At 38.3% G+C, this 24,831-nt stretch overlaps 5 protein-coding genes across 5 annotated transcripts; 2 read left to right on the plus strand and 3 right to left on the minus strand.

The window, feature by feature from the left end:
- Positions 1-1,247: 1,247 nt before the first annotated feature.
- Positions 1,248-4,062, minus strand: Cbr-mes-3 (the record flags this gene model as incomplete). The annotated part of the gene is made up of 8 exons (XM_045236325.1): positions 1,248-1,509; positions 1,764-2,026; positions 2,086-2,224; positions 2,271-2,678; positions 2,727-2,969; positions 3,020-3,425; positions 3,477-3,561; positions 3,607-4,062. The coding sequence occupies 8 exons, from the start codon at positions 4,060-4,062 to the stop codon at positions 1,248-1,250; spliced, it is 2,262 nt and encodes a 753-aa protein (XP_045094355.1).
- A 2,003-nt stretch (positions 4,063-6,065) lies between these two features.
- Cbr-dyf-1 lies at positions 6,066-11,326 on the plus strand (the record flags this gene model as incomplete). The annotated part of the gene is made up of 10 exons (XM_002639908.1): positions 6,066-6,122; positions 6,309-6,374; positions 6,936-7,118; positions 7,180-7,332; positions 7,373-7,435; positions 10,348-10,456; positions 10,497-10,625; positions 10,675-10,754; positions 10,799-10,987; positions 11,033-11,326. 10 exons carry the CDS (start codon positions 6,066-6,068, stop codon positions 11,324-11,326), a joined length of 1,323 nt encoding a protein of 440 aa, XP_002639954.1.
- Positions 11,327-11,435: 109 nt separating this feature from the next.
- CBG10775 lies at positions 11,436-15,839 on the plus strand (the record flags this gene model as incomplete). The annotated part of the gene is made up of 10 exons (XM_002639909.1): positions 11,436-11,507; positions 11,560-11,754; positions 12,471-12,727; positions 13,604-13,691; positions 13,809-14,140; positions 14,396-14,708; positions 14,777-14,919; positions 14,964-15,159; positions 15,203-15,370; positions 15,417-15,839. Coding segments are annotated over 10 exons (2,187 nt in total), but the record flags the coding sequence as incomplete, so codon positions are not given.
- A 507-nt stretch (positions 15,840-16,346) lies between these two features.
- CBG10776 lies at positions 16,347-17,851 on the minus strand (the record flags this gene model as incomplete). Its single annotated transcript, XM_002639910.1, has 6 exons — positions 16,347-16,502; positions 16,551-17,006; positions 17,053-17,176; positions 17,219-17,374; positions 17,519-17,646; positions 17,726-17,851. 6 exons carry the CDS (start codon positions 17,849-17,851, stop codon positions 16,347-16,349), a joined length of 1,146 nt encoding a protein of 381 aa, XP_002639956.1.
- Positions 17,852-20,432: 2,581 nt separating this feature from the next.
- Cbr-snf-1 lies at positions 20,433-23,654 on the minus strand (the record flags this gene model as incomplete). The annotated part of the gene is made up of 7 exons (XM_002639911.1): positions 20,433-20,576; positions 20,621-20,922; positions 20,970-21,436; positions 21,491-21,862; positions 22,130-22,391; positions 22,582-22,716; positions 23,486-23,654. 7 exons carry the CDS (start codon positions 23,652-23,654, stop codon positions 20,433-20,435), a joined length of 1,851 nt encoding a protein of 616 aa, XP_002639957.1.
- Between the last annotated feature and the right edge of the window lie 1,177 nt (positions 23,655-24,831).

The raw sequence follows: 24,831 nt of genomic DNA on the forward strand, positions 1-24,831 counted from the left end.
AATCACGGGTTGAACGCGCGATTCTCGCTCATCGTTTAAAACTGTGATACTCAGCCAACGAAGTTCGGCAGCGAATTGAGAATTTTTGAAAAATTTACTGGGGCGCGCTTTCTGACCCCCTCGCTTGAACCCAAGTGCACACTATTGGAAAAGGATTTTTCCAGCTACCGTAACCTCCATTTGATTTCAGAGACCCAGAAGAAGGGGAAACTCTGAACTGGCGGGAGTTTCGAAAACTGAAAGCTGGAAAGAAATAGGGCGTCATTCGTCATAAGTATATTTTGAATTACATTAATCAGAAATTGATCGATTGTGCGCTTTTCTATAGCTTGCACATCCGTTCCTGTTTTTCTTCCTTCTCCTCGCTTGGCACGTCTTCTCAAGAAACATTTTCAAGGACTTCTTGATTAGTATCTTCACTGGAGTCTTCTTCATGTTCTTGGTAAAGTAATTTTCTCGATTAATTTTCCTAATTTTCTCGAAAACTACCGCAACAATGCATTTTTTGAAAACAGATTTGGAATCAGGAAAATGTCAGCTTTCAGATGATATAGGTCACCACCCGTATCGCCACACCCGAGTTGGGGCCTTCCCTAGTCAATAAAGTAGGAAAACGATCGATTCGAAAAAATAAAAATATTTCAAGGTTACGGTAGTTGTTGTGAGACCTGATTTTTCTGCACAATTACCTGTCATAGGTGATACAGTACTCCGAAATGAATTTTGCTTGTTTCTCGAATCTCGGCGGATCCTTTGTTCCATAAATTTGGTTATCGAACGGAATGTGTACTTCATCTGCAAAGTGCGCTCTATTGGAATTTCATTAGAGCGAGCTTGAACTTACTGGGAATAGGTGTTCTAGAAACTTGCTGTTGTTGGTGCATCTATATTCAAAATGTGATTATTCAAATATTGTGATCAAAGGGGAGACAGGGAAAATAAGTAGTTGGGGAATCTGTTTTTGTACATTCGAACTGATATTCAACTCTCCAGTTAATCTCTATAAATACTTTATTTATTAATCAATTTCAACGATAAAAATTGTTCAAGAATTGGGACAGGATAGGACAGAGGATAATGACAAGAAATGACTCGTTAGATTTGGGAGGATCTTCAATATTCGTAGAGGGGAAAGGGTGTCAGGGTAATTCTTAATAAATCTATTCAATATGAGACGATTGTTTAGTAAATGGGTAAACAGATAAAAGAGAAAAAACATGAAACTGATTATAACAATGAAAATATGATTAATTTTTTCTAGATGTGGATGGACAATGTTGCTCAGTCCACTTCTTCTTAAGATCGAGATACTTGTCGCGTGGTGCAGTGTAGTGAATTTGTTTCCAGTTGAATGAATGCATACCCACCACTTGAAGATGTTTCAGATACACATTTTCCAGGCCGTGCTCGAAGATCATTTCATAATTTTGCTCGATGAATCCAGACAATAGGCGGGATTTTTGTTCCGACGAATACGATCCACCACGCCATCCGATTGATACAATATAACTGAAAAAAAAGTTGAATTATTATGCTGGTATGCAATAATCGGAGAAGTGGAACATCTGGTGACCGCTGCCACATCCGAACTACCGTAGTTATCACATGTTTTTAACTTTCATTTTTTTTCTGGCAGATGATAACAAGAAATTACTCGTTGATGTCCGTCCGTTTTTCGTCTGTTTTCGGCAGAATTTTAGATTTGGAACCATTTCAGTTTTCGGCTAGGATAATAGCTTTCCCTCTTTTCTTTTTAAACTCACTCTTTCAATAACATGTTGTAGGTTTCATGTTTGGCATATGGGAAAAAAATCTCGCAGGTCGTTGGGAACGGTCGTCCATCAAGATCTGTATCAAGAGCACCGACGACATGAGCTGGATTCTTCTTTCTCGGTACTACAATCGATTTCTTGACAACGACAGCTTTCAATTTTGTGTTATGAACATCTCTTCGTACTTGAGATGCTGGCTTGTTGACAACTGACATTTCGCTTCCGTGATTTTCATACTTTTTAGGGATGTGAATCTGAAAATTGTGATATTCAAAGACTAATTCAGAATATATCATTTTGTTTTTTAAATTACCCTCTCTTGAAGTCTCAACGACAAACTATTGCATAGTGGAGCGTTACCAAGAGAGAACACTGGATCGTTTCTTTCCGAAAGATCTACCTCTTCCATTGTATCTTTCTTTGGAATGAGTGGTGGAATGTGAGTTGTGTCTCTGAAAAATAGGTTATCAAATTAACACCTTGAGATTTCAAAAATACCTCGTTCGATAGATATTCTTTAGGAATGGACCGTGTCCTTCGCTTTGTACAAAGTCCAATCCATAGACTTTTCGTTTTCCTACGGCTGAGTTTCTGGTGTCATCCACAATCAATCCAGCTGCTCGGGCCGCTGCGATTTTTGCTTCTCTTTCTGCTGCTATCGCTTGAATAGCAACCAAACGAGATCGATGAACTATCTTTCGATAGAAACAAGAATCGGCGATGTGTGTGATAACAGACTCTTCGAACCACTTTCCGTTGCGAGCAAGCTGCACTAATTCATTTTCAGTCTTCTGAACCCGGAACCAGGGGAAGCGAGCCGCCTTCCTCACTGCCATCAGATAATACACTCCTTTTTCAGTATGTCCAGAAAATGGCACCTTCTTGTCAACAACACAACGCTTTGGACTAAAAAATAGCTCGATGAAAATTTTCAAACAACATCTATCACCTCACCTTGTAAGTGTGTTGGCTCTCGAACGACGTGGACTCTGGACTCTCGATTTTTCGGCTTCTTCGAGGATATCATGAAACCCAAATGCAGAAACCTCAAAGATGAGTCGCGCAGTGTGCGCATCTTGATTGGTGCTGTTCTTTTCACTGAGAAAGTGGAGATTGTCGACATTGACTAGCCAGTCGATCGAAGAGCCCGCTTGTTTGAAGATCTTTCGACTCAAGATAAACGGATCATCTTCATCACTGAAAAAAGAGACCGGTTTGCAAAATGAAGCAAAACTGATTTCACTTACCGTAAGAGTATTCTCATAACGCCATCATGCAGTTTACTAAATTTGTCTTTCTGATACATTTGAGTACATCCGATACGGACTTCTTTCATCAGAGATAACTTTTCTGGCTCAACTTTTTGCTGAACTCGAGCCTTGATGCCTTTCGGATTAGCCACTGTCGCCATTCGAGAAAATCGCTTTTCCCCGAGGAGTACCATTCGTGTGACCACAGTCGCGAAGTAAATTTTCTGAGCATTTGTAAACTCCTCAGCGGTTAATGTGATTTTCTTCAAGTTTCTATCGAGTTCTGCGGAAAGAAACTTGTCTTCGAGGGAGATAGTGCACAATGCGTTGTTCAACACTTGAACTTGTTTCTTTTCGTCCACGATGATTGTGTATGTTTGAACAGATGCGGCGTTGGTGGCATCTGAAAATAATTAAAATTTGGAATTTAGTTGCTAAAATAATATGAACTGACTCGTTTGATGTTCGGAAAAAGTTCCCAAGCTTCTAATACCGGTAAAATTCACTGTGCACAGATCGTAGTGTTTGTTAGCTTTGACCTGAAATTTTTCAAATAACTATTAAAATTTAACTCTGAAACGTACCATTTTCTCTTGGAGTCGAGGTAGTACATCTGCGATTGCAACCTTTCTACGTCGACTGAATTTGAGATGCTTGTCTTCGAGTTTTCTCCATCGTACAACATTTCGTACCAGAAACATGCGGTTGTCAATATTTTCTTCGCGCATTTTGTTTATTACATCTAGAAAAGAAAATGAGAACCACAGTGAATTCAGCAAATTAATATATTTCTTACCTTCTTTATTAAAATTTGTTAGTGTTTTTTCGAGATTGCAGAGATTGACAGGTTTCGTCTTCCTTCTGTTAGTACTGGCGATGGGTGAGACACGAGAGCTTCCAGCGATCGATGCATCGGGAGTTGAGTTAACTGACGTTCTGATAATGTTCTCCTTCTCTTCCTCCTTTGCTTTTCGAGAACGTCTGACTCGTTTTGGAGCTGGTGTGTTGCCATCGTTCTGTCGTTTTCTAGTGGCTGGCATCTCGCCTGGAAGAAGACAAAAATGATTAAAAAAATGAATAGGAATAGCATTTGAATGAAGGACATGGGATGGATGAGAGGAAGAGGAAGCCTAAAACACCACAAGTAGGCAAAGAGATTTAGAATACCAAGAACATTAGCAGCTGGTCTGACAGTTAGCGGGGAAGGGGGGGGGGTCTAATCGGATCAGAACAGATGAATGAACAACAAAAAAAGATTGTGGTTAGCTCAACTGTTCTACTTTCTTACAAGCCAGCACCTTGTGAACCCAGATTTTGACGACAATTCCAGGATATGTTAAGAATAGTCTATCTAGACACATCTGAAAAACTTTAGAATCCGCTCGCCAGTTTCAGCCAAGTTATAATACTTTCAGTACGAAAAAACGTGTTTTCAGTGCAAAAACTTTCGAAGACGATTTGAACTTTTAAAATTGAAGTTTTTCGATGTACTCAGAATTGGATAAAATGTATATAAACATTAAAAAATTTTTTTAGAAAATCTTCTTTGAACATCGCTATTCTTGCCCTGAAAACGTTTTTTGTACTGAAACCGATATATTTTGACTAAAACTGGCAAGAAGATTCTAAACATTTCAGATGTGTCTAGATAGGCTACTCTTAACATCCTGGAATTGTCGTCAAAATCGGGGTCACAGGGTGCTGAGGTTCCTCTGTTAGTTTCTTCTATTAAAATTATTATGAACCTTTCGAAAGTTTATAGCGAATCCGGAAAAACATAGCGAGCCATTAAGTTCGTTTTAAAAATTAGAGGAACGGAGAGCAAGCAACAAATCAATAAACGAAAAGGAGTGACGCCTGGAGAGAGAAAGAAGCGAAAAAAAAATGAGGCGCGCGTCCTCTGGCGCCGAAGAAATTGAATAGTAATATGGCATGCTGAGAGGAGGAAGAAGAGAAGGATTTGAAGAAATGAGAATTAGAAACTGCTTGAATTTGTGGATTTTTGAATATATGGATAATGGAAATTTCTAAATATTGATTTCACATGAAAATAGTGAAGCGGTTTGAATGGGATTAGAAAGAACAACTTTAAAGAAGTAGAAGCGAGTAAAAACTGGAGACCAGTGCATATTACTGGACAAAGAATGAAGACTAATGGAATGGTTCATGTGGGCAACCGTTAGCGAGAGAGGCGGGGCGTGTGAACGGTTCGACCCACCTGGAAAAATCAATGGTTAATGAGAATCAATGAACCTAATGGTAAGTTGCAGAGTGTTCCGAAAGATGATGTGAAGAGCAGGTATGACAATGTGCGACCATTCCCAATACTAGCAGAACATTGTACCCCTCACCAGGTGGAAACAACGGTGACACATGAAGGATCAGAGATCGGTCATTTATGTAGTTAGAGACAAAGGGTGAAAACAAGACTATAAAGACTATGTTGCATGTGCATCGTTTCTGGAAATATGAGCTACATTAGACGTCGAACGGTGAAAAAAAACTGTAGGTCCAACTCTCTCAAGAAAATTGTCATGTAGATGATCGGCCTACCATTCTCACTGACTAAATTGAAATTATTTGCCCGTTGTGTGACAAGAGGGGAAAGAAGACATACAACAAATCATCGAAATATAGCTATGTTGGATAGGGACAGTGACTGGCAGACTATACATATTCCTTGCCCAGTAGTAGGTTACAAGCACCCGAAATTAGCCAATCGTTGCATCTTGTTCATCAGTCAGAATTAGTTAATGCTTTGCAGCTTTAAAACTGTTTATCAATTTCAAAGTTTTGAAATCATCAGGAGCCAAATTTTGTTTCTCATTCCGTTCACTCAGACCCATCGAGAAATTCCCCGTCCCTCGAATTTCAACCCCTTTCCTTCCATCCTTCTCCTTCTTCGAAGCACAGGAGCCCTCATCCGGCCTCTCCCTTTGCACACTATTTTCGGCTTCTCTTGGTTTCCATGGGCACGCGTTGCCAAACAAAATAGAAGTCTTTGCTTATTGCTAGCCTATTTCATATCTCTTGTATTCTCAAAATGAATGCGATGCTGAATATTAAAGAAGGAGAGTTCACAAGCACTATTTACACATTGGTAAGTCGAAATGATCGATGATTAGGTAATTGACTTTTAATCCGAAGAAATTGAGACGATAAATGGGAATAGAAAAGCTAGATTTATGAATTTCAATTGCAAATCAAGGTTTTCGAATTTTACGATTAATTAAACTTGACATATTTTTTCAAAGAGAAAACAGTCGGAAAGTTTGGAGTGTTTTAGATACATGAGCACAAATTCAACGACGCCATTCGTATTCTTCAATATCAGCACGAGAGAAACCCGAAAGTGAGTATTTACGCCAAGGAAAAAAAAAAGAGAAGGGAAAGATAAATAGAAGGCGTGCATAAATTGGAGGAAGAGCAGTATCGATTTCTGGTGATTTTTGATAGAATAATTCGGAAATTTTCGGAAAGTTGAAACGTTTTTACTTCGAAAAGAGCTGTGAAATTCAAATTTCCTCGACAGAACAAAAAAGAAAATTGAGTGAAACATTTGCTCGACCGGAAATGAGGCGTATTTGATTTTAATACGAAAAAAACAAATACTGAAAATAGGAATTAGAAAATTTAAATTTTTTTCTTCACTCAAATTTAGTTAAAAATAGCCGAAAATAGCGAAAAACAGTGCTAAAAACAAAGATAATGAGCAAAAAAATTGTTTTTTCAACGGAGTGCGACGGAGCGCGTTCGCACGCCACAGAAAGTGTGACGTCATCGGCCGACGAGCACTCACCGAATACAGTATACTGGGAAGGAAAAGAGAGACTAAAAAAAAGGATTAGGGTATTTGAATGACACATGAACTTATAATGAAGGAAATTTTGAAGGAAATATATTGAAAATTCAGAATCTGGCGGCTCTATCGCTTCTCGGATACTGCTACTACTACACCCAAGACTTCCAAAATGCAGCTGACTGCTATTCACAGCTATCCTATAACTATCCGCATCACTCACAATACAAATTATATCATGCACAAGCTCTATACCACGCTTTCAAGCCAGCTGAAGCGTTGAATGTAGTAACTACGGTAGGTGGATTTTGACTATAGCTATGGCCGACCCATACATAGAGATAAAGTGCGACTTCAGATTCAAGACGACGATTTGTTAAATGAAAGTATCAAATTAGAAGCGGCCATAAAATATCAGGAAGATGATCTGGTAAACTGTAGAATCCTTGTGGATCAGTTACCAACAGATGATGCTACTGTTCTTATTAATACTGCTTGCATTGATTATAAGGTTAGTCGAAATTTTATGAAAGTGTGATTAAATATTTAAGGAAGGAAATTACTCCGAGGCACTACAGAAGTTTAATCAAGCAACCGAGTTTTCTGGTTATCAGGTAAGAATCAAAATTAAATAGAACATTCGGAAGGTTCCAGATTCTAACCTGTAGCATCCATTAGAATAATATCCACATCCAAAAGTTTGTTATCATCCTCATCCTCGCTTTCGTCTCGTGTTTCCCTTTCTTCTTCTTTGTTTTTTTCTTCTTCTTGTGATAGTCCGAGATGTGATTCTGGATTCGAAGGGATTTCCACGATTAACGGTTCTTGGATTGAGACTGAAAGTAGATCGGCAGGACCAGGAGAAACTGTATTGTCCGGAAAATCCAAAGGGATTATTTGTGTCATATTACCCTGAAATTGAAAATATTGTGAAACGAAACAGATAGTTTGGAAGGAAGAAGGGTTCAAAAATTGACAACAAGAGAAAATACACTGATGTAATGATTACTGTAGGATCTTTTAGCTTATGAATAAAACAATTTTTATTATAGTAGAAATCTTGGATTCTAAAAATACCCTCAAAAATATTTGATCTCAAAAAGATTCAAATAATAAGGAACTTCTAAGCGAATAAGAAAACTTAGATTCTCAAGAGATATTTCTGATTTTTTCCCAAGTCATCGGAAAGGAATATTCTGAATTACTGTACCACACTTTGCTGCTAAATGACAGCTAACTGCTAGTTGGCAGTCGAAGGACGGACCGTTGACGGACTGTCGACGGACCATTGGAACCTCTTGGAAAGCCGAGTAGCAAGTTTAGATTGAAAATTAGCCAGAATACAATTTTTCATACTTCATCTAGATTATGGAATAGTGATAGAAGCTAATTCACTTTTTGAAGATGTGTGTTTTTTTAAAACAACTATAAAAATTGCGCTCTAATCTCAACCCAAATAAGTGATTCTCGTTTTTCTAACTAAAGCATATCTCAAAAATTTTTTAAATTCTCTAGAGATTTTGGTACCAGATTTGTGTCAAAAACTGTGAATGACAATTAGCCGCAATGGATTCAGTAAGCGCACTTGCAGACAGACATAACGTAACATCTGTGAGTCATAAGACAGCAGGAGAAATGAGGAAATAGAGGGGACAGTTGCAATTGTTTTTTTTTTAAATCTTAAGAATACGGTATTTCTAGTTGTGACTTCGCCCTTCGCTAAATTTAGGAAAACTATTTAATAAAATTCTTACCTGCTTCATACCTGATACTAAATTTTGGCTGATAGATTTCATACTACAAGTATTACAAAATAATAAAATTTGAAAAACTGTAGCTTGTGTATGAACAAAGTTCAAAGCCATAAAGCTGCAGATCCGGGCCGGCCTGGTCTTTGTTGGCCTGGTTAGTCTGTAACTTTGTTCATAGACAAGATACTGTTTTCCAACTTGTATCATTTTGTAGAAATCGTATTCTATCATATCTAATTTAGATGGCCCAAAAATGTTGAACCTCACCGAAACTATGGCAGGTCCTGTTTTCAAGTATGTTATTAAGTAGTCAGGTTCAAAATGAAAATTCTCAATCAAAGTCTTTAATTTCTGTCCCAGATTTTGCAGAAAATTGGTTCGTTCCTATCTTTGTCTAATCATCAAAAAACCTTCTAGATCTTATCTCTAAATGAATGCCAGTCGCTTCAGAAGTGAGAACGACGACCTTCGAAATTTCTTGCGTGTGTGTGTATTGTAAATGAAAAAGTTGCTGCATTATTACACATCGTATGATCGAGCTAAATCATTTCTCTGGGTCTCTAACTCTCTTGCCCTAATAATCAAAATTGGGAAAAACGAATGGGTTTTAAGTCTGAACATTTCCGTTCTGGAATGAGTTTTGATATATGGATGACGTCAGAAATAGAATTTGGAATTTTCTAGAATCGTTTTTTGGCTTTTGGATTTCGTTCTTTTTCTAGGAAGATTTTTTAAAGGTACAAAAAAGTATAGAAACCAGAGAATGGGCAGAACCACAAAACAAAATAATCATGACACCATAGTGACTGAAAGAAGAAAAGTAACAGAGTAGGGGGAGGAGCGAGAGAGTAAGAAACGCAGAGTCGCCTTTCGATAAGGGCGCGCGAATTTTTTCATTTGAATTATAGCATCGGGAAAGGAAAGAAATGGAGGGAGCGGGGACAGGAGAAAGAAAAGAGAAGGGAAGTTCGGGGGAAATTGGAAAGAGACGGAAGACAGCTAGAAGAAGAATATCAGCTCTTGTGTAGGAGTACTGTAGATGAAAATGTAGGATGGGAATGCTTGAAGCTAGAATACAGAATTTCAAATAAACAAGGAAGGTTTAATTTGACTATTTTTACNACCGAAAGTTTCCAATCTATGAGATTCTAATATTGATACTCCAGAAATTCAAAAAATTCTGTGTTTTCATATTTCTGAAATCCCATATTTTTAGTAGGATGTCAGAAATTGTGATATTTTTGTATCTTGAAATCGATTTGGATGAAACCATTTTTAGAATCATGATTTGTTTCTTGTTATTATTTTTTTGAATACATTATTCTTTTGATAATTCGATTCCAAAAATGAATTTCCAAATATCAAAACATTAGAACTCCAGACGTTTTTTCATAAACTTTTTTGACAATCAGAGGCTTCTGAACTATGAGATTTCAGCGGCACGAGATTTCGAAATTCCCGCAACTCTGTTTTCTTCGAATCGGAATTCAAAAATGCAAAGTTCCGAGATTCAATAATATTGGTAGTATAAACTTAAGAATAAATAAAGTTTGTAATTTCTAATATTGAGTTTTCTGGTTTGGAATTTAGTTTTTTTTTCAATCAAATAATTTTGAGAACGTTTTTCTGAATATATTATACTATATTATTCTTAAAATACATTTTTTTTCCTGTTGAAAGAAAGAATGCGTTTCACAATATCAAACTTTAGAGTTCCAAAACTCTGCTATTTGAATTCCAAATTAAAAAAAACAAAACAAAATCGGAATTTGCAGTCTGGTCTTGCCTACTCGATCGCTCTTTGTTACTACCGTCGTGGAGACTACAACAGTTCTCTCCAACTAATTTCTGAAATTATCAATCGAGGAATCAAAGATCATCCAGGTGCTCATCTCTTGTTTTAGTTTCTAAGAAAATTTTCCAGAATTTCACATCGGAATGGTCACTGAAGGATTCGATGTGAATGTGGTTCAGAATTCAATGACACTCCATGAATCGGCACTGATCGAGGCGTTCAATTTACGATTTGCCATCTATTACAAAACCAAGGATTGTGAGTTTTGATTTCGAGAGAGATCAAAGTTTGAAAATAAAGTTTTTAGTCAAAGCAGCAAAAGAGTGTCTGACAGATATGCCACCACGGCATGAGCATGATTACGATCCGGTTACTCTGCACAACTTGGTAAGTAGTCTGTAGTTTGTAGTCTGTACACATCCCTTCTTCAGGCTATCAATACGGCAAACACAGATTTTGGAGACAGCTCCGCTAAACTCCAATTCCTTCTTGGAAGCAATCCATTCCCTCAAGAAACGTTCGCGAATCTTCTTTTCCTTTATTGCAAAAACGACTATTTTGGATTGGCAGCCGATGTTTTGGCGGAGAATCCACATCAATCTTTCTATTGTCTGAATGAGGTTTTTTGGCTTTAAAAGTTCTAGACAATTACTTTTGCGTTTTAGTATCAATTCAACTTGCTCGAGGCACTGATTTACATGCCAACAAGTCCTGAGGAGAGTCTCAAAAAATTGGAAAAACTGGACAAAGAATGCATGACTCGACTTCGAAAGATTGCAGTCGAGATTCAAATAAAAAAAGAGCAGAAGACGTCAGATAAAGACGACTCGTTGGAAATGAGAAATCTTATCGAGTCTTATGAGGATGAGTTGGAATTGTACCTTCCTGTTCTCATGACGCATGCAAAGTATTATTGGGATAAGAGAGATTACTTGGCCGTGGAGAAGTTGTTCAGGTGACAAGAAAAACCAAGGTATCTAGAGGATTACTGTAGAATATTTTAGAGCTTCTAATGAGTACTGTAATGAGCATCACACATGGAAATTGAACGTTGCTCATACCATATTCATGCAGGAGAAGAAATACAAAGAAGCGGCATTGTTCTATGAACCAATTGTGAATAGAAAATATGACGGAGGAGTGAGTGTAAACGGGAAAAACCATCCGAATAAGTTGAAACGTAAATTTTCAGATTTTGGAAATCCCTGCTATGGTTCTGGCTAACCTAGTGGTCTGTTACATCATGACAAACCAAACCGACGAAGCTGAATCTATTCTGAAAACTGTTGAAAACGCGGAAGAGAACGCATTGATGTCGAATCCCAATGAGAAATATTTCCATAATTCCATCATCAGTTTGGTCATTGGAAGTTTGTATTGTAGTAAGGTAAGTGAAGATAATTTCTGGATATGGAATTTGTCAGTTTCTGTTAAAATTTTCGTAAAAAAATAGCTCAAATTCGAGCTGTTAGATTCTGTTTGTTGGTAATTATTGTTTTGAGTGATTGAAAAATAATTTGAAACAAAATTCGAGATTTGGCGTACATGATAGTTTTTGACATAATCTAAAAATAAAAAGGTCGTTGTAAACATGCAAAGTTCTCTGAAAACTGTAGCGATATTCTTTGTATAGCTGACCCAAAACCAGTCAAAAAATTTGGAACGCTTCACGAATTTGCGTGTCATCCTTGCGCAGGGGCCATGCTAATCTTCTCTGTATTGTTCCAATTTTAGTATGTTCTCGGAAGAACAAACACACTAAACGGGCGGTTCACTTATATAGGGGCGTCTGGGAGAGCAGCCGACATCTCACGACTTACGTCATCCACTATACCTTGTACAGGGGAGGTTGTGCTCCTGGAAGGCTAGAAATAGATACAGATGACGTAGCTATGAGATTGAATGAATAGTTATGAGATTTAGATTCTTCGAATAGAGCTAGGACTAGGACGAAAAATTAGAACTTGTGGTTATACAATGATAAAAATATTTGTAAATGTCTTGCCTTTTTAAAGAGGGAGAAGACCGAAATTCTTGAAAATTCGAAAATAACTTGTGGGAGAAATAATCATTTTGTGTCCAATATTCATAATCAGTTTTCAGGGAAATTTCGAATTCGGAATGTCTCGTGTTGTCAAAGCCCTGGAGCCACCCGAGAAGAAGCTAGGCGTAGACACATGGTACTATGCAAAACGATGCATTGTGGCTGCGATCGAAATGATGGCCAAGAACATTTTGGTGATGAGAGATTCGGTTGTGATGGAAGTGATTCAATTCTTAAGCAGTTGCGAGATTCCGGGAAGAAATATTTACACAGTCCCGGATGATTTATTCGAGCAAGCTGCCGAATCCAAAGTGAAGTGCAATGTCACTTATGAGGCTCGTATGTTGAAGGCTGCACTTTTGACTGTGTTCCATGGATCATAAGATTTCGAAACAATATTTTTCTCTATATGATACTTCTGTTTACATAATAAAATTTCCATTACAATTTTGTTTTTCTTTCAAATTCGAAACTTTCCTAATACTGTGAAATTTTGTTGCTAATCAAAAAATCCAGACTTTCCCTTCCATTCTTGTTGAGATTTTCATTCGAAGTTTAGGAAGTCAGAAAGTTTCGTCGTCTGCGTCTCTAGCCTCCCAGGGCATTCTATCTCAGCTCTCTGTGCTGATTTTGTTTTTTGTTGATTATCAGTTTAGAAGATGAGAGACGCAGACAATGAGACACACTGTGTCTCTGACCTTGGCAATAAGCCTTGCTCGTTACAATTCTGTGGTTGCATATACTTTCAAATTGAAAATGAGAGTTTAAGTCGTAGAATCTCTGAATCTCAAAGTATCCTAATCTGGGGATTTTCGAGATTTTCGCATTGATTTGAAAGTTTAAAGTTTGGAACCCACTCAGGAATTCTGATGATTACCTGTCTCACAATAGTTTCTTGTCTACTCCAAACGTGTACATATCCCCTATAAACGTTTCCCCATTCATATATGAATTTCCTTCCCCATGACGTATTCAATATTCCAAATACTAAAGGCTTCAGTCTGAAGCTGTCCATTTTTTCCTCTATTCAAAAAAAGAAGCCGTCAAAAAAGTATATTTGTGTGCGGTCTCCAAGTGTCTCCCAGGATACATTCCCATTTCCATGGTCCCCCGAAAAAAAGAAGGAGGGACCGGGCAAAGGGAAAATGTGAATGGAGCCAGGAAAAAGAACATAACAAACAAAAAAAAGGAGCTTTGGGCTTATTTTTCTTTTATTTGGATCTCAAAACATGGGATCTTCTCCTTCGAAACGATCGGATGCTGTGGAGGATATTCGGAAGGTTAGTGGAATTTCAAATTCCGAGGTTTCAAGATTCTGATATTCTAATCCGAGAACCTGTGATTCTGAGATTCTGAAACTCCGAGACTCTGAGGTTTCACAAAGATATCCCTTCCAGGAAAAACCAGGCCCAGTTGAGAAGTGGGCCGAACACGTGGATCGCAGCAAACCAGCTGATGATCTCGATTCGAAAGACGAGATTCCAAAAAAGGGAGGAGGAAAACGACAAGCCAAAGTGGTGCCAACATCTGACCCAGTTGTTCCAAAAGGAGGAAAACTGAAACTAACGGAAGGAGTTGTACAAGATTATATCAATATCGAGAAGGCCATCAATCGTTTGGAACGGAAGAATGTTTTGAAGAAATTCGAGTCGCAGACGATTTATGCAGACAATTTGAAGAATACAGTGGAGCAATTGGAAGCGGTTTTGAAAGAACTGAAGAAGCAGACGTGAGTTATTTTGTGGAGCAATCAACCTACTGTATTTCCTCTAATAGAATCCCACCCTATGCGTTCACTCTGATCTCAGTTATCTCGGTTCTTATTAGAGATATCGAAAATCTGTCAACTGATAAAATGTTTTTCGTAAAATTACCAGTATTTTATTGGTGGGAAATTTATTGATATCTTGAAACCCAATTGGTTGAGCTCAAAGTGCGCGTATAGGTTCTATTAGAGCATATAAGGTAAAAAGAGCGTTTCCAGCGAACGCGAAAGAACGGATCTGAAAAACATTGAGCAACCATCGGTTCGAGACTTTCTCAAACAACAAGGACAATGGGATGATAGATACTTGAAAGAGAAATCCGAGTATGAGGATGCAATGGTTCGACAGGAAACCGTCCAGAAGGAGTTAAACATTGCTCGAGTCAACTATGATAATGCTGTCAAAATTCAAGAGATTTATAAGCAACAAACGGATAATTTGAATGGGTTATATGAGGAACAAGATAAGATGTTGGAGGCTATTTTTGGGACGGATTATGCGTCAGAGAAAGAGAATGTTTTGGAGGGAGAGGTGAGTGAATAAAGCTTTACTTGAGAAACTTGAGATTCAAACAAGTAGCGCAAATCATCATTTCTCAGGTAGACGACATGGTTGATTGGCAGCAAAGAGTCTCCCTTGCCATGTTCAAATGGGCCAATGGACGAGTCCTTTTGGTTCATGCTCTGACTCAATTGACTTTTGGAATCAACAGATGGCAAGATGTTCAGAAAATTGAGAAGGAGTTAGTAACCCTTAGAATTCTATACCATATTATTCAAAGTTCAGAAACGAGCGAGGACGATATTTCGCTGCAGCCGAAGCTCGAAACAACTTTGTCGCCGCCGCCCAAAACGTCCAATCGTGTCGCATGTACCTGAACAAAGTGGATTTTCCGTATGGAACTGAAAAAGAGATTGCACTTCTAGAGGACACTGTCAACAAAGCCTTCAGAACAGTGGATAACGATTCAGAGATGAAAAAGGTTCGGGAATTTTGGAATAATTTTCTATTTCTTCGATTTTTAGGCTCTGAAAGTTTTCCAAGAAACTCAACAAAAAGTGGCATCGCTTATCCAGTGGTTTGATAAGGTGATAAATGATACAATTCGAAAGGATTTGGATCAGGCCAACAATGAATTGATCAAGAAGCAGAAGGCGTTGAGGGAGGAGAGATTGACGTTGATGAAGAAATTGGTAAGGTGGTCTTCAAGTTTTCGGAACCTTGAAATTCTAATTCCAGGCGAAAGCCCAACTTGACGTCGACATGAAAATTGAGTATGATGACGTGGCAGATGATGAACTGGAGAGAGAACTCAAAGAATTGGAACGTCAGGCACTTCGAGACGTTGAAAAACTGAAAGAAGCCGATGTTCAAGGAATTCTGGATCTGAGTAAACAAGGAGGAAGCGTGGTGACTCCTCTTAACAAACTGGCTCCCCTTCCATCGAAAGACGCACTGTTTGGAGACGTCAAACAGAAATTGGATGAATATGATGAAACGAGAAAACAATTTGAACGAAGAAATAATTTACAAAGGGAGAAACAAGCGATGGCGTTACAGGAGAAATTGAAACTGAGACAACAAAAGAATCGAAGAAACCGAAAGGAGCGGAGAGATAGTATTGGAGCATCAGCAGTGGACACAACTGGATCAACTGGGAAGAGTGGAAAGAAGAAAACTTCGGGACATCATTAATTGAATTGTTTGGTTTTTGGAAATATATACTCTTGGGTTTTGGGATATGGTGATAAATACTAAAGTTGTACAGAAAATTGGTTTTTTTTCTGTGAATAATACTTTAGTATTCTGGTACAAAAAATCGGATCTGTGAAAGAGAAAAGACGATTGGGATCCACTACCACCACTACCGCAACCTAAAAACTGAAATTTTCCGTATTTATTTTCTTATTTTTCACTGCTCTTCGTCAAGTTTTCTGTAATTTTCCAGATAGTGGAAAAAACTTGCCTGAGAATACCCGAAAATCAAGAAAAAAAAATAAAATGTTGTTTAGGTTACGGTAGTTGTCGTTGTAGGACCTTCAGCTCCGATTTTTTGTACCAGAATGACAATAATAATGAAGGATTTTAAAAAACTGTGAAATTTTATTCAGGGAATTGTTCATAGTTACAAACATCGTTTCAATCGAAAATTCAAGAGTTCCAGCTCTTTTAGTTTTTGAATTTCTCCCGACCATAAATCTCGTTGGTGATGAATGTCGAGTACTTTTCGTTTTTGACTTTTTGAGCACCATCTTTTCCGTTTTGAAGGAACGCGATGGATAATTCGATGGCCGCTTGGATGCATAGCGAAGATTCTGTGGTGCCCTGAAATTTTTAGAATTTCGAATTTCAGCTTTCCGAATTTCATCTTACCTGAACACCAAACTGTTTGGCCATCCAGTTGGGGAAGATGAATGGGAAATCGGAGAAACTCTGATGAACTCCTCCATTCAATGTCAATAGCAAGTTCGCATCGTTATTAGGGAGTATTTTCTTCATCACTTCCAGATTCTCATTCCATTGCCAATCGCCGATATTTAGAAACATTGTTGGTTGGTTTGAATTTTGTTGTTGAGAAGGATCCAGGGCAAACATCCAACCATCCAATACAATAGATTTCTGAAATTCTTTGGTAAACGCCGTAGACGCCAGGCACGTTGCTCCCCCAAACGAGTGGCCAATGATCGAAGCAGATCCCGTCATCAATTTGTTATGGAATTGTGTCCAATCGAAATCCTTTCCAACCAGAAGTTTCTCAGGAACCACCCCGGCGTTCAGTTGTTCCAAAACTTTTAGAGCTCTCACGCATTCCGCGACTCGTTGTTCAACCTGAAATTCAAACTTTTATAAACATGCTTTATTTATAGTACTATACTTGTTGATTTCGAAGCTTAAATTCATCCGGATCATTATTTTTGATTAGCTGAATCTTCAGAGCTTCCTCAACCATTTCCCCATTTTTCTCGGTTAAATTAAAGGTCCAGCAGGCGGAGTGGTCTCTGAAAATAATTTTTGTGTTTATAAGATTTTTCAAGACTCACTTATGTTCAATTGCGGCTACAATGTATCCATGAGAAGCTAAAGATGTGCAATACGTGGAATAGAATGTTCTGGAACCACCGAGTCCATGAGAGAAGATAACGATTGGCCAACTGTCTTGTTTCGTCGAGAGTTGAGCGTTATCAATACAGTCTTCTCTGAAAAATGTTAACAATAAAGTTGAATGATGGTCGAGAATGATTTGTTCCGTTTCTTAATTTTTAAAAATCTAGAAATTTCAATTTTTCATAGTTTCAAACAATCTCAAAATGTGCAATCTCGGAATTTCAGAATCTACAAACCTTTTATCTCCCACAATTGCCATTGAAATCAGATCCATTTTTTGCTGAGACGCTCCTAAATATTCTCCGAGACCATGAGCATATTCTGGTTTTGGTAGCCATAATGCATGAGCCGAAATCTCGGTTATCTGAAAACGTTTTCTTCATGTGTGGTCTAACCATGGTAGTCTTTGGTGGCCTAGAAAACTCTTCTGGCCTAATTCTCACCTCAGAATCTGTTGGAAAATAGAGTCTCATGAAGAGTCCCTCAATCATCAAATCCTTACATCCCACACGATAGTTTCCAGAAACTTTTCTGCTCAGAACTTGAGGAGACGAAATGTAACTTCCCATGGTTAAAGTTGGAAAATATGAAAAACTACACGAAGGTTTTTTCTAGAAATAAATTTGAGAAAAACTCGCTGATAAGAAGTGATAATGGAGCGGCCAAAGTTCTCTTATCAGAAGGGTTCAAAGTGTCCACAAGTTCAATTAACCAATTATAATACACAACTGAACAAGACACAATTTTTAGGGAGACGCTAGAAAAAAACTAGAAATTCATTTGAAGAAAGAATTGAGAAAGATGTTCTCGGGTTTTGTGGTTAGAGGCTTTTTTGTAGCACGCGCACAAAATACCCAAATGAGATATATCGCTTGGAACCTAAAAAAAACATCAAAATGTTAGGTTTACTCTTTAGCTACAAAGTATCTACTGTAAAACCTATAATGGAAGTTCTTCCAAACAATCCAATTTTGAAGAATTTACCGTCAACACCCTAATAGAATGATCACTTGTTCTTCAGTTTTGAGCCAATGTATCTCGGTTCCTGTGAAAGATATCAAAAAGTAATCAACTGGAAAAAATTTTTTCATACCTCTCTCAAAAAAAGGAGAAAATGTGTTCAAAATTGACATCCAAACGAATGAAAAGAGGAAGAAGGAAGAAAAAATTTTGCTCATTTTTCCTTCGTAGTCAAAGAGTAGTGTATTCATGAAAATCTTTGTTCCAACTACAAACTGAGCGATCATTTGTTCGGTAGGTATGCTATAACATTTTCAGATCTTTCAAACAAAACCTAGTGAGTTTTTCGGGTTTTCGAATTGAGCCTTATTTTGGGACAAAAGACTAATGTTGCTTCTTGACCGTCAACTTTCAGCCAATTTATCTCATTTCCTGTCGAAGTTATCAAAAAGTGGTCGATTGACAAAATGTTTTGGTTATTATATCGAACATGTCGCCAGTTAACCACTTTTCGATATCTCTTGAAGGAACCAAAATAAATTTGCTCGAAGTGAACGATTACGGTATTCCATCGACTTTTCCTTTTCTGGTTAATGTTTTTTATTTTTCATTTGGGCTACTGAAATTGAGTGATGCACATGTAAACAGATACTACGGGAAAGGTGCAAACTGGAAAATGATTGCTGATTGGCGGCCGAAGGAGAACTGATGGACTGTAGACGGACCATCCAATTTAGTGATTCTCCAAAATCGAGTTCATTTTCACAAATTTTCTCAATAACACAAAATTAAATTTTCTTTATTCAGACACTAATTAATAAACTTGTATATCCTTATGCGTAACAGACGCTGAGATACTATTCAGTGACAAATTATTGTTATAATCTCCAGAATTCAACGGTAGAATACTGTCATTTCGTTGTTTAACAAAACAAAACCAAACCGAAAATATATAAGAAGGAATTATAAAAATAAAATAAAGCATGAATGAGACGAAGAATGGAGCGCGGAATCCATTTGATTTGAGAAGCACGCCAAGGGGCTGCAAAATGAGAGAAAATTGGGTAATAAACTATTTTGGGCATTTGAGATATAAGGCAATTTTGTAGTGGATTCGTGAGTGATGGAAACCGGAAATTATGGCTCTGATTTGGACGTTTTTATGGTTCAACGACAACTACCGTAACCTGAAAATGCCTTTATTTTCTGCATTTATTTTTTCGATTTTCGTACATTTTCAGTTAATTTTTGCCTTTCAAAAACTTTTTTCCTACTTTTTTAAAGGAAAAAATAACAAAAAGCTCGACGAGAAGCAGTGAAAAACGAAAAAATAAATCCGGAAAATAAGCATATTTTTGGTTACTGTAGTTGTCGTAGTGAGACCTTCGACTACGGCCATCTTTGAAGCTCTGAGACCAACGCTAATTTTACTGTAGTATTACGGTAATTCCCATTTGAGCACACAATATGTTCGGAAAAAAACACCGCTAGACTGGTAAAAATTCAAATTTCCCGCCGAGCCCATTTTTCAATCGTGCTCTGAAACTCACCGGAAAAACGACCAGAAGAAGTGCCATAATCAGTAAATCCGTGTCATTTTGCTCACGAGTCATTTTCTCGATATAAATTGATTTGATGAAAATCTGAAAACTGTGCCAATGTTCAAATTCTGATCTCTCGTTTCTTTTATATTTGCCAAACGTCGTTCTCTGTTTGTTTTGTTCAGCTAACTTCGTACAAGAAAGTTACTTTTCATACATTTTATTAAAAAAGTGCGCGTTTTGAGAAAGAGAGAAGAGAATGGATTTGGAACTGCAAAGAGCACCGGTAGAATATTCACAAAATTTCACATAAAAATCGAGAGAAAGAAAAATAACAAAAAAAGACGAGACAATAATGATGACAGTTTTAGAAAAAAGAATTGACAGAAAGAGAAGAAACGGGCAGGAAAGTGCAAAAAGGAACCAAGAAAAAACACAGGCAAATCGTTGGAAGAAACAGAAAGAATTGGGGAGAACAGTTAAGAAAAATAGTAAAGGATATGCAACTAGATTCGATTCATTTCTAATAGAGAGCTAGTATGGATACGGTAGGAAGCAGCGAGATCGTTCAGAAATCATCGCAGAAGATCGGGAAAAATGGGTGAGGAAGGGGATAGGATAAAAATTAAGTACATTTGATGTATAAAAATTATGCATAGATTTCCGGCTCTGCAAGTGGAGCCTGTGGTAGCAGCAAGTAGCCGGGAGCGTTCGATGTGTATCTCGGAATCGGCTGAGCCTTCTCGTTTCGCTGATGTGATTGGAGACGAGAGCCGAAGACGGAGCGGATTCTCTGAAAACAGGAAACTACAGTACATCCACACGCCTAAAATTTACCTTGCAAGTCTTCTGATGATTCTTTCCCTTGCAACAGCACGCGCATAAAATCGTCATGAAGAAGTACAACGGAATAGGCAACAATGGAACCATTGCAATTGCGATTCCAACGTATTCCGAGTATTTCCACTCGTGGATTGGAGCAGAGAATGTTGAGAACTTGTAGTCAAGAGCGTTGAGGAACGCCACACCGGCTGGAAGAACTGGGAGAAGGTATGTGAAGTACAAGAAGAAATGACCAAAGCACGAGCAGCATCTTGATCTCATCATGTTGTGAAGGTCTCTTCCGAGCTTGTGAGCGCCTGAAATTCAAAAGATGTCTACTTGATTTTTAATAAAACAAACTTACAATAGAACCAAGCCGTTGCGAAGAGCTCGGCAGTCAAAATGAAGTATATTGTGCAGTACTTGATGCTTCTGGTGGCCAACTCATAGGCGTGGCGTCCTGCCTGAGTGGCAAAGTAGGTGGTGAGCCCGTAGCAGAATCCACAAAGGAACAGGGCCAGAATGAACCGACGGCAACACTTGGACCAGTTTTCTCCGAATGCATCTTCCACTGTGGAAAGTACAGAAAGAGAGAGAATGACCAGAACGGAGAACATGGTACAGATGGAAATAGTCAGAAGAATGGCCGACCAGATTTTCGGAAGATAGGAGACGTAGGCAAGCATGTACCACATCTGATCCTCTCCTGTCTCCAAAAGTTCCGTTGGGTGGATGCCTAGTTTCATGCTGAGGAATCCAACGATGCAGATGACAGACATTGTTTGGACGAATGTGATGATCAAGTGCCAAAGGGACAGGAAGATCGAGTCACTGAAAAATGAAAATGGTCTATGAATATAATTCTTACAATGAAAAAAAGCTCACCAAACAAGATTATTGTTCCTCTTCATATAACTGCTCATCGTAATAAATGCTCCATAACCAATTCCAGTTCCAAGAATCGCCTGCTCAATAGCCAATCTCCATACTTGATAGTCAGCGAGCTTATTCCAATCAGTGGCCTTCCAGTAAATCTCAAGAATCTCCTGAACGCCTCCGAGTGTTGCAGCTCTGATGAAGAAGGCCATGAGAGAGGCGAATCCAAGAGACATAACGAATGAGACCGTTTTTCCGACGAATCGAACTCCGAAACAAACGGCAAAAAATACTCCAATCCAAACTGCTCCCTGAGCTATCAAAACGCTGTATTGGAAGTCCTTGAAGTCAGCGATTGATTCGCTTGGTCGCTCGAGAGTTCTGAAACGTTGAAGCTCAATTTGTTAGTCTTCAATTACCGTAAAACCTGTATTAGAAGGGCCCTCTAATTTTTGACTGTCCTATGTTTCTCAGCTCTTGTTAAATATATCAAAAAGTTGTCAATTGATAACGTGTTTATCATAATATTAGAAGTGTTTTGTCAGTTGACAAATTTTTGATTGCTCTCATAGGAATCAAGACTATTGTGCTCAACGTGCATGTACACGGTGGACTTCTATTGAGAGCATTTACGGTAGAAACTCTTACGTCAAGAACTGCATCATCGAGCTCTCTGCTTGAATCGTGTTCAATCGATTAATGATCTGTGTGATATTCGTGATTGATCCTGCTTCTCTGCATGGTTGGGACACAAATTCTGGGAATGCCTTGCAATTGAGCCATGGGAGACCGTTTCGGCCGGCATGATATGTCCAGAAGTAGTAATAGAGAAATAGGCAAAGCGTTGAGAGAAACTTCGTCATGCATGCCAGCACGACAAGGGTGAACAGGATTTGAGCGACGCCGATACCTGAAAATAGGGATTATTTAGGGCAGAATTTACACATGAACCTAGAACCCCCGAAATCATTTTTTCAAAGTCTCTCTTCCACATTTTCTCTTCTTCTTTTTCCTCGCCCATTAAATTTATCGGTCGTAAACGCAGAACAAAAAGAGATCTGACAATAAAATACGAAGAACAAGGGAACGAAGAAACGAACCTTTGAAGACGGGAAACAGATGATAAAAAGCGAGAACAGGCGCGCGTCCAGTCACTTGTCCTATCGACATCTCCATCACCATTGTCGGCATACAGAGAACTCCAACGACGGCGGCGTATGCTGCGGCGAATGCAACTGAAAAAGGAAATTGAAAATAGGTTTCAATTGTTCTAAAAACTCGGACTACAAAGCTATATTCCTCACCAGGTGCTGAAACTCGTAAATCTATGTTTTTTTTCAGAATTCTGTTCTGCATAACTTCAAGTCTCTTCATTTTTAGTCTTAAAATTTCAAATTACCGTAAAACCTGTATTAGAAGGGCCCCTGAAATTGAAGTGCCCCCCTAGGGACCTCACGAAAAATAGAAGTGCTCTCTCTATTTGAAGTGCCACTTTGACTCCATTGATCTTAGCCGTTGTTCCTGTTTTTTTTTATTGAATTACTGTCTGATTTAAAAAAAACACTGACACCTGAGAATTTGAATGTCGTTGCTCTAATACAAATGTTCTCCTCGCTCGGGCAATTGTCACAATCAAGCATGGATTTTTTGACTTAAAAAATTCTAAAAATTCTAGCGATCAAAATATTACTAATAGTAAGAAATCTGAATATAAATCAGAAAATCCCACTAAATTCAAAGAAATCAATTTCGTTTGATACAATGGCGGATTCAAGGACGAGGCCTCGTAAATCGACACAAACGGCGTCCGCGAAATTTTCAGGTGCCAGTTTTCGCTTTTTTTTATGTAGAAATCGTAATGGATTTTTAGTAGAAAAACGAAATTTCACTGAAAAATGCTCAATAGGGAGATCCGTTCACAGAGGACCCACGAAAAGTACAATTGCCCCCTCTAATTGAAGTTTCCCCCCTAGGGACCCCCTTCTTGAAGCCTTTATCACTCACCTCCTCCATTTTCGAGTGTCAATTTTGGCAAATTCAAAAAGTTAGTCATTGCAAATAGATATGCCATCGCTGAGGTGATAAATTCGATTTTTGACGGCCACAGATCTCTCCATTCCTCCTGGATATCCGTGAGTCGGAGGTTCGACCAACTACTCTCCTCGAACCACATGATGGTTCGGGAACTACTTCGTGGTGAAGTCTACCTGTAATAATAAGGATGAGCAATAAGTTAGGTTAGGGGGAAAATTTGAAATAAATATGAGAACGAAGTAAATATAATAGGAAATCAGGGGAGAGAAAGTAGATGATGGAGACGCAGAAAGGTTGGAACCCGAATTGATAACGAGTCGAATTCTAGAGAAAGAGAGTGAGAGAGTAATAGAGAATTAGAGAAACAACGGCTGTTTTGATTAAATTGAAACACAAAAGAAAACAAGAGCCGTGCCGAAGTGGCAATTTGTGGTGTGGAAAACGGGCGGTACGACGAAAAATAACACAAGCTGTTACTGGAGCGTATATAGAAATTCTAGCGGAAAATGCGAAGATTCACATTGGAAGGGAATATATATTGTAAACATTGAACAGAGACTAAAAATTGTGGAAAAATGAGTCAATATACATATTTTCGATCGGTTGGTTTTGGTAGGGATAGATAGGAAAAATACATTTTCCTCGATATCAACGAATTTTCCAAAGTCAAAAGTTATTCTGATAAAGATTATAAACTTCGATCAGGAATCTCCAGCTTACGCCTACGAGAAGCAAGCTTTAAGAAGTGGAGTGGATCCTAGAGAGATTGATCCCCGTTTTTCTAGCTATCATTTAAAGTGAGGAAGTTCTGGCTCATTGCTCATTCGAAATTGCAAGAATCGGGATTTCGACATCTCGGCAAAATCTACAGGAACTTTACCGCGTTTAGTGTTGATATTAACAACTTTAAACCCGGAATATCCTCAAACTGACACAACAGAGACCCAAAGGGTTTGAAATCCCCACTCTACGGGATTCTGGCGCCAATGCAACATAGCCATATCGCCTGATTCGAACACGAACAGTCACGCATTTCGGCGCATTCTCAAAAGGTACTCTTGTTCCCTCAATGAATCACGTCACAACCTCGATTCGAAAACATAGACCTATTACCGGCCAAATTCGAAAAAGGGGAAAAGGGAAACGATACACAGAGAGCACACAGCTGATGAACGATATTCGAACACATGTTGGAAAAAGGGAAAGAATAACAAAGTTTACTGGAGAAGAGAAAGATCGAGAGAATAGAAACTGGTCTCTTACTGCATGATATATTAGAATCAAATGTACTGATTCGATATAATTAGGAAATTTGG

This window comes from Caenorhabditis briggsae (assembly GCF_000004555.2).
Source record: "Caenorhabditis briggsae complete genome, chrI, whole genome shotgun sequence".
Taxonomy (NCBI): domain Eukaryota; kingdom Metazoa; phylum Nematoda; class Chromadorea; order Rhabditida; family Rhabditidae; genus Caenorhabditis; species Caenorhabditis briggsae.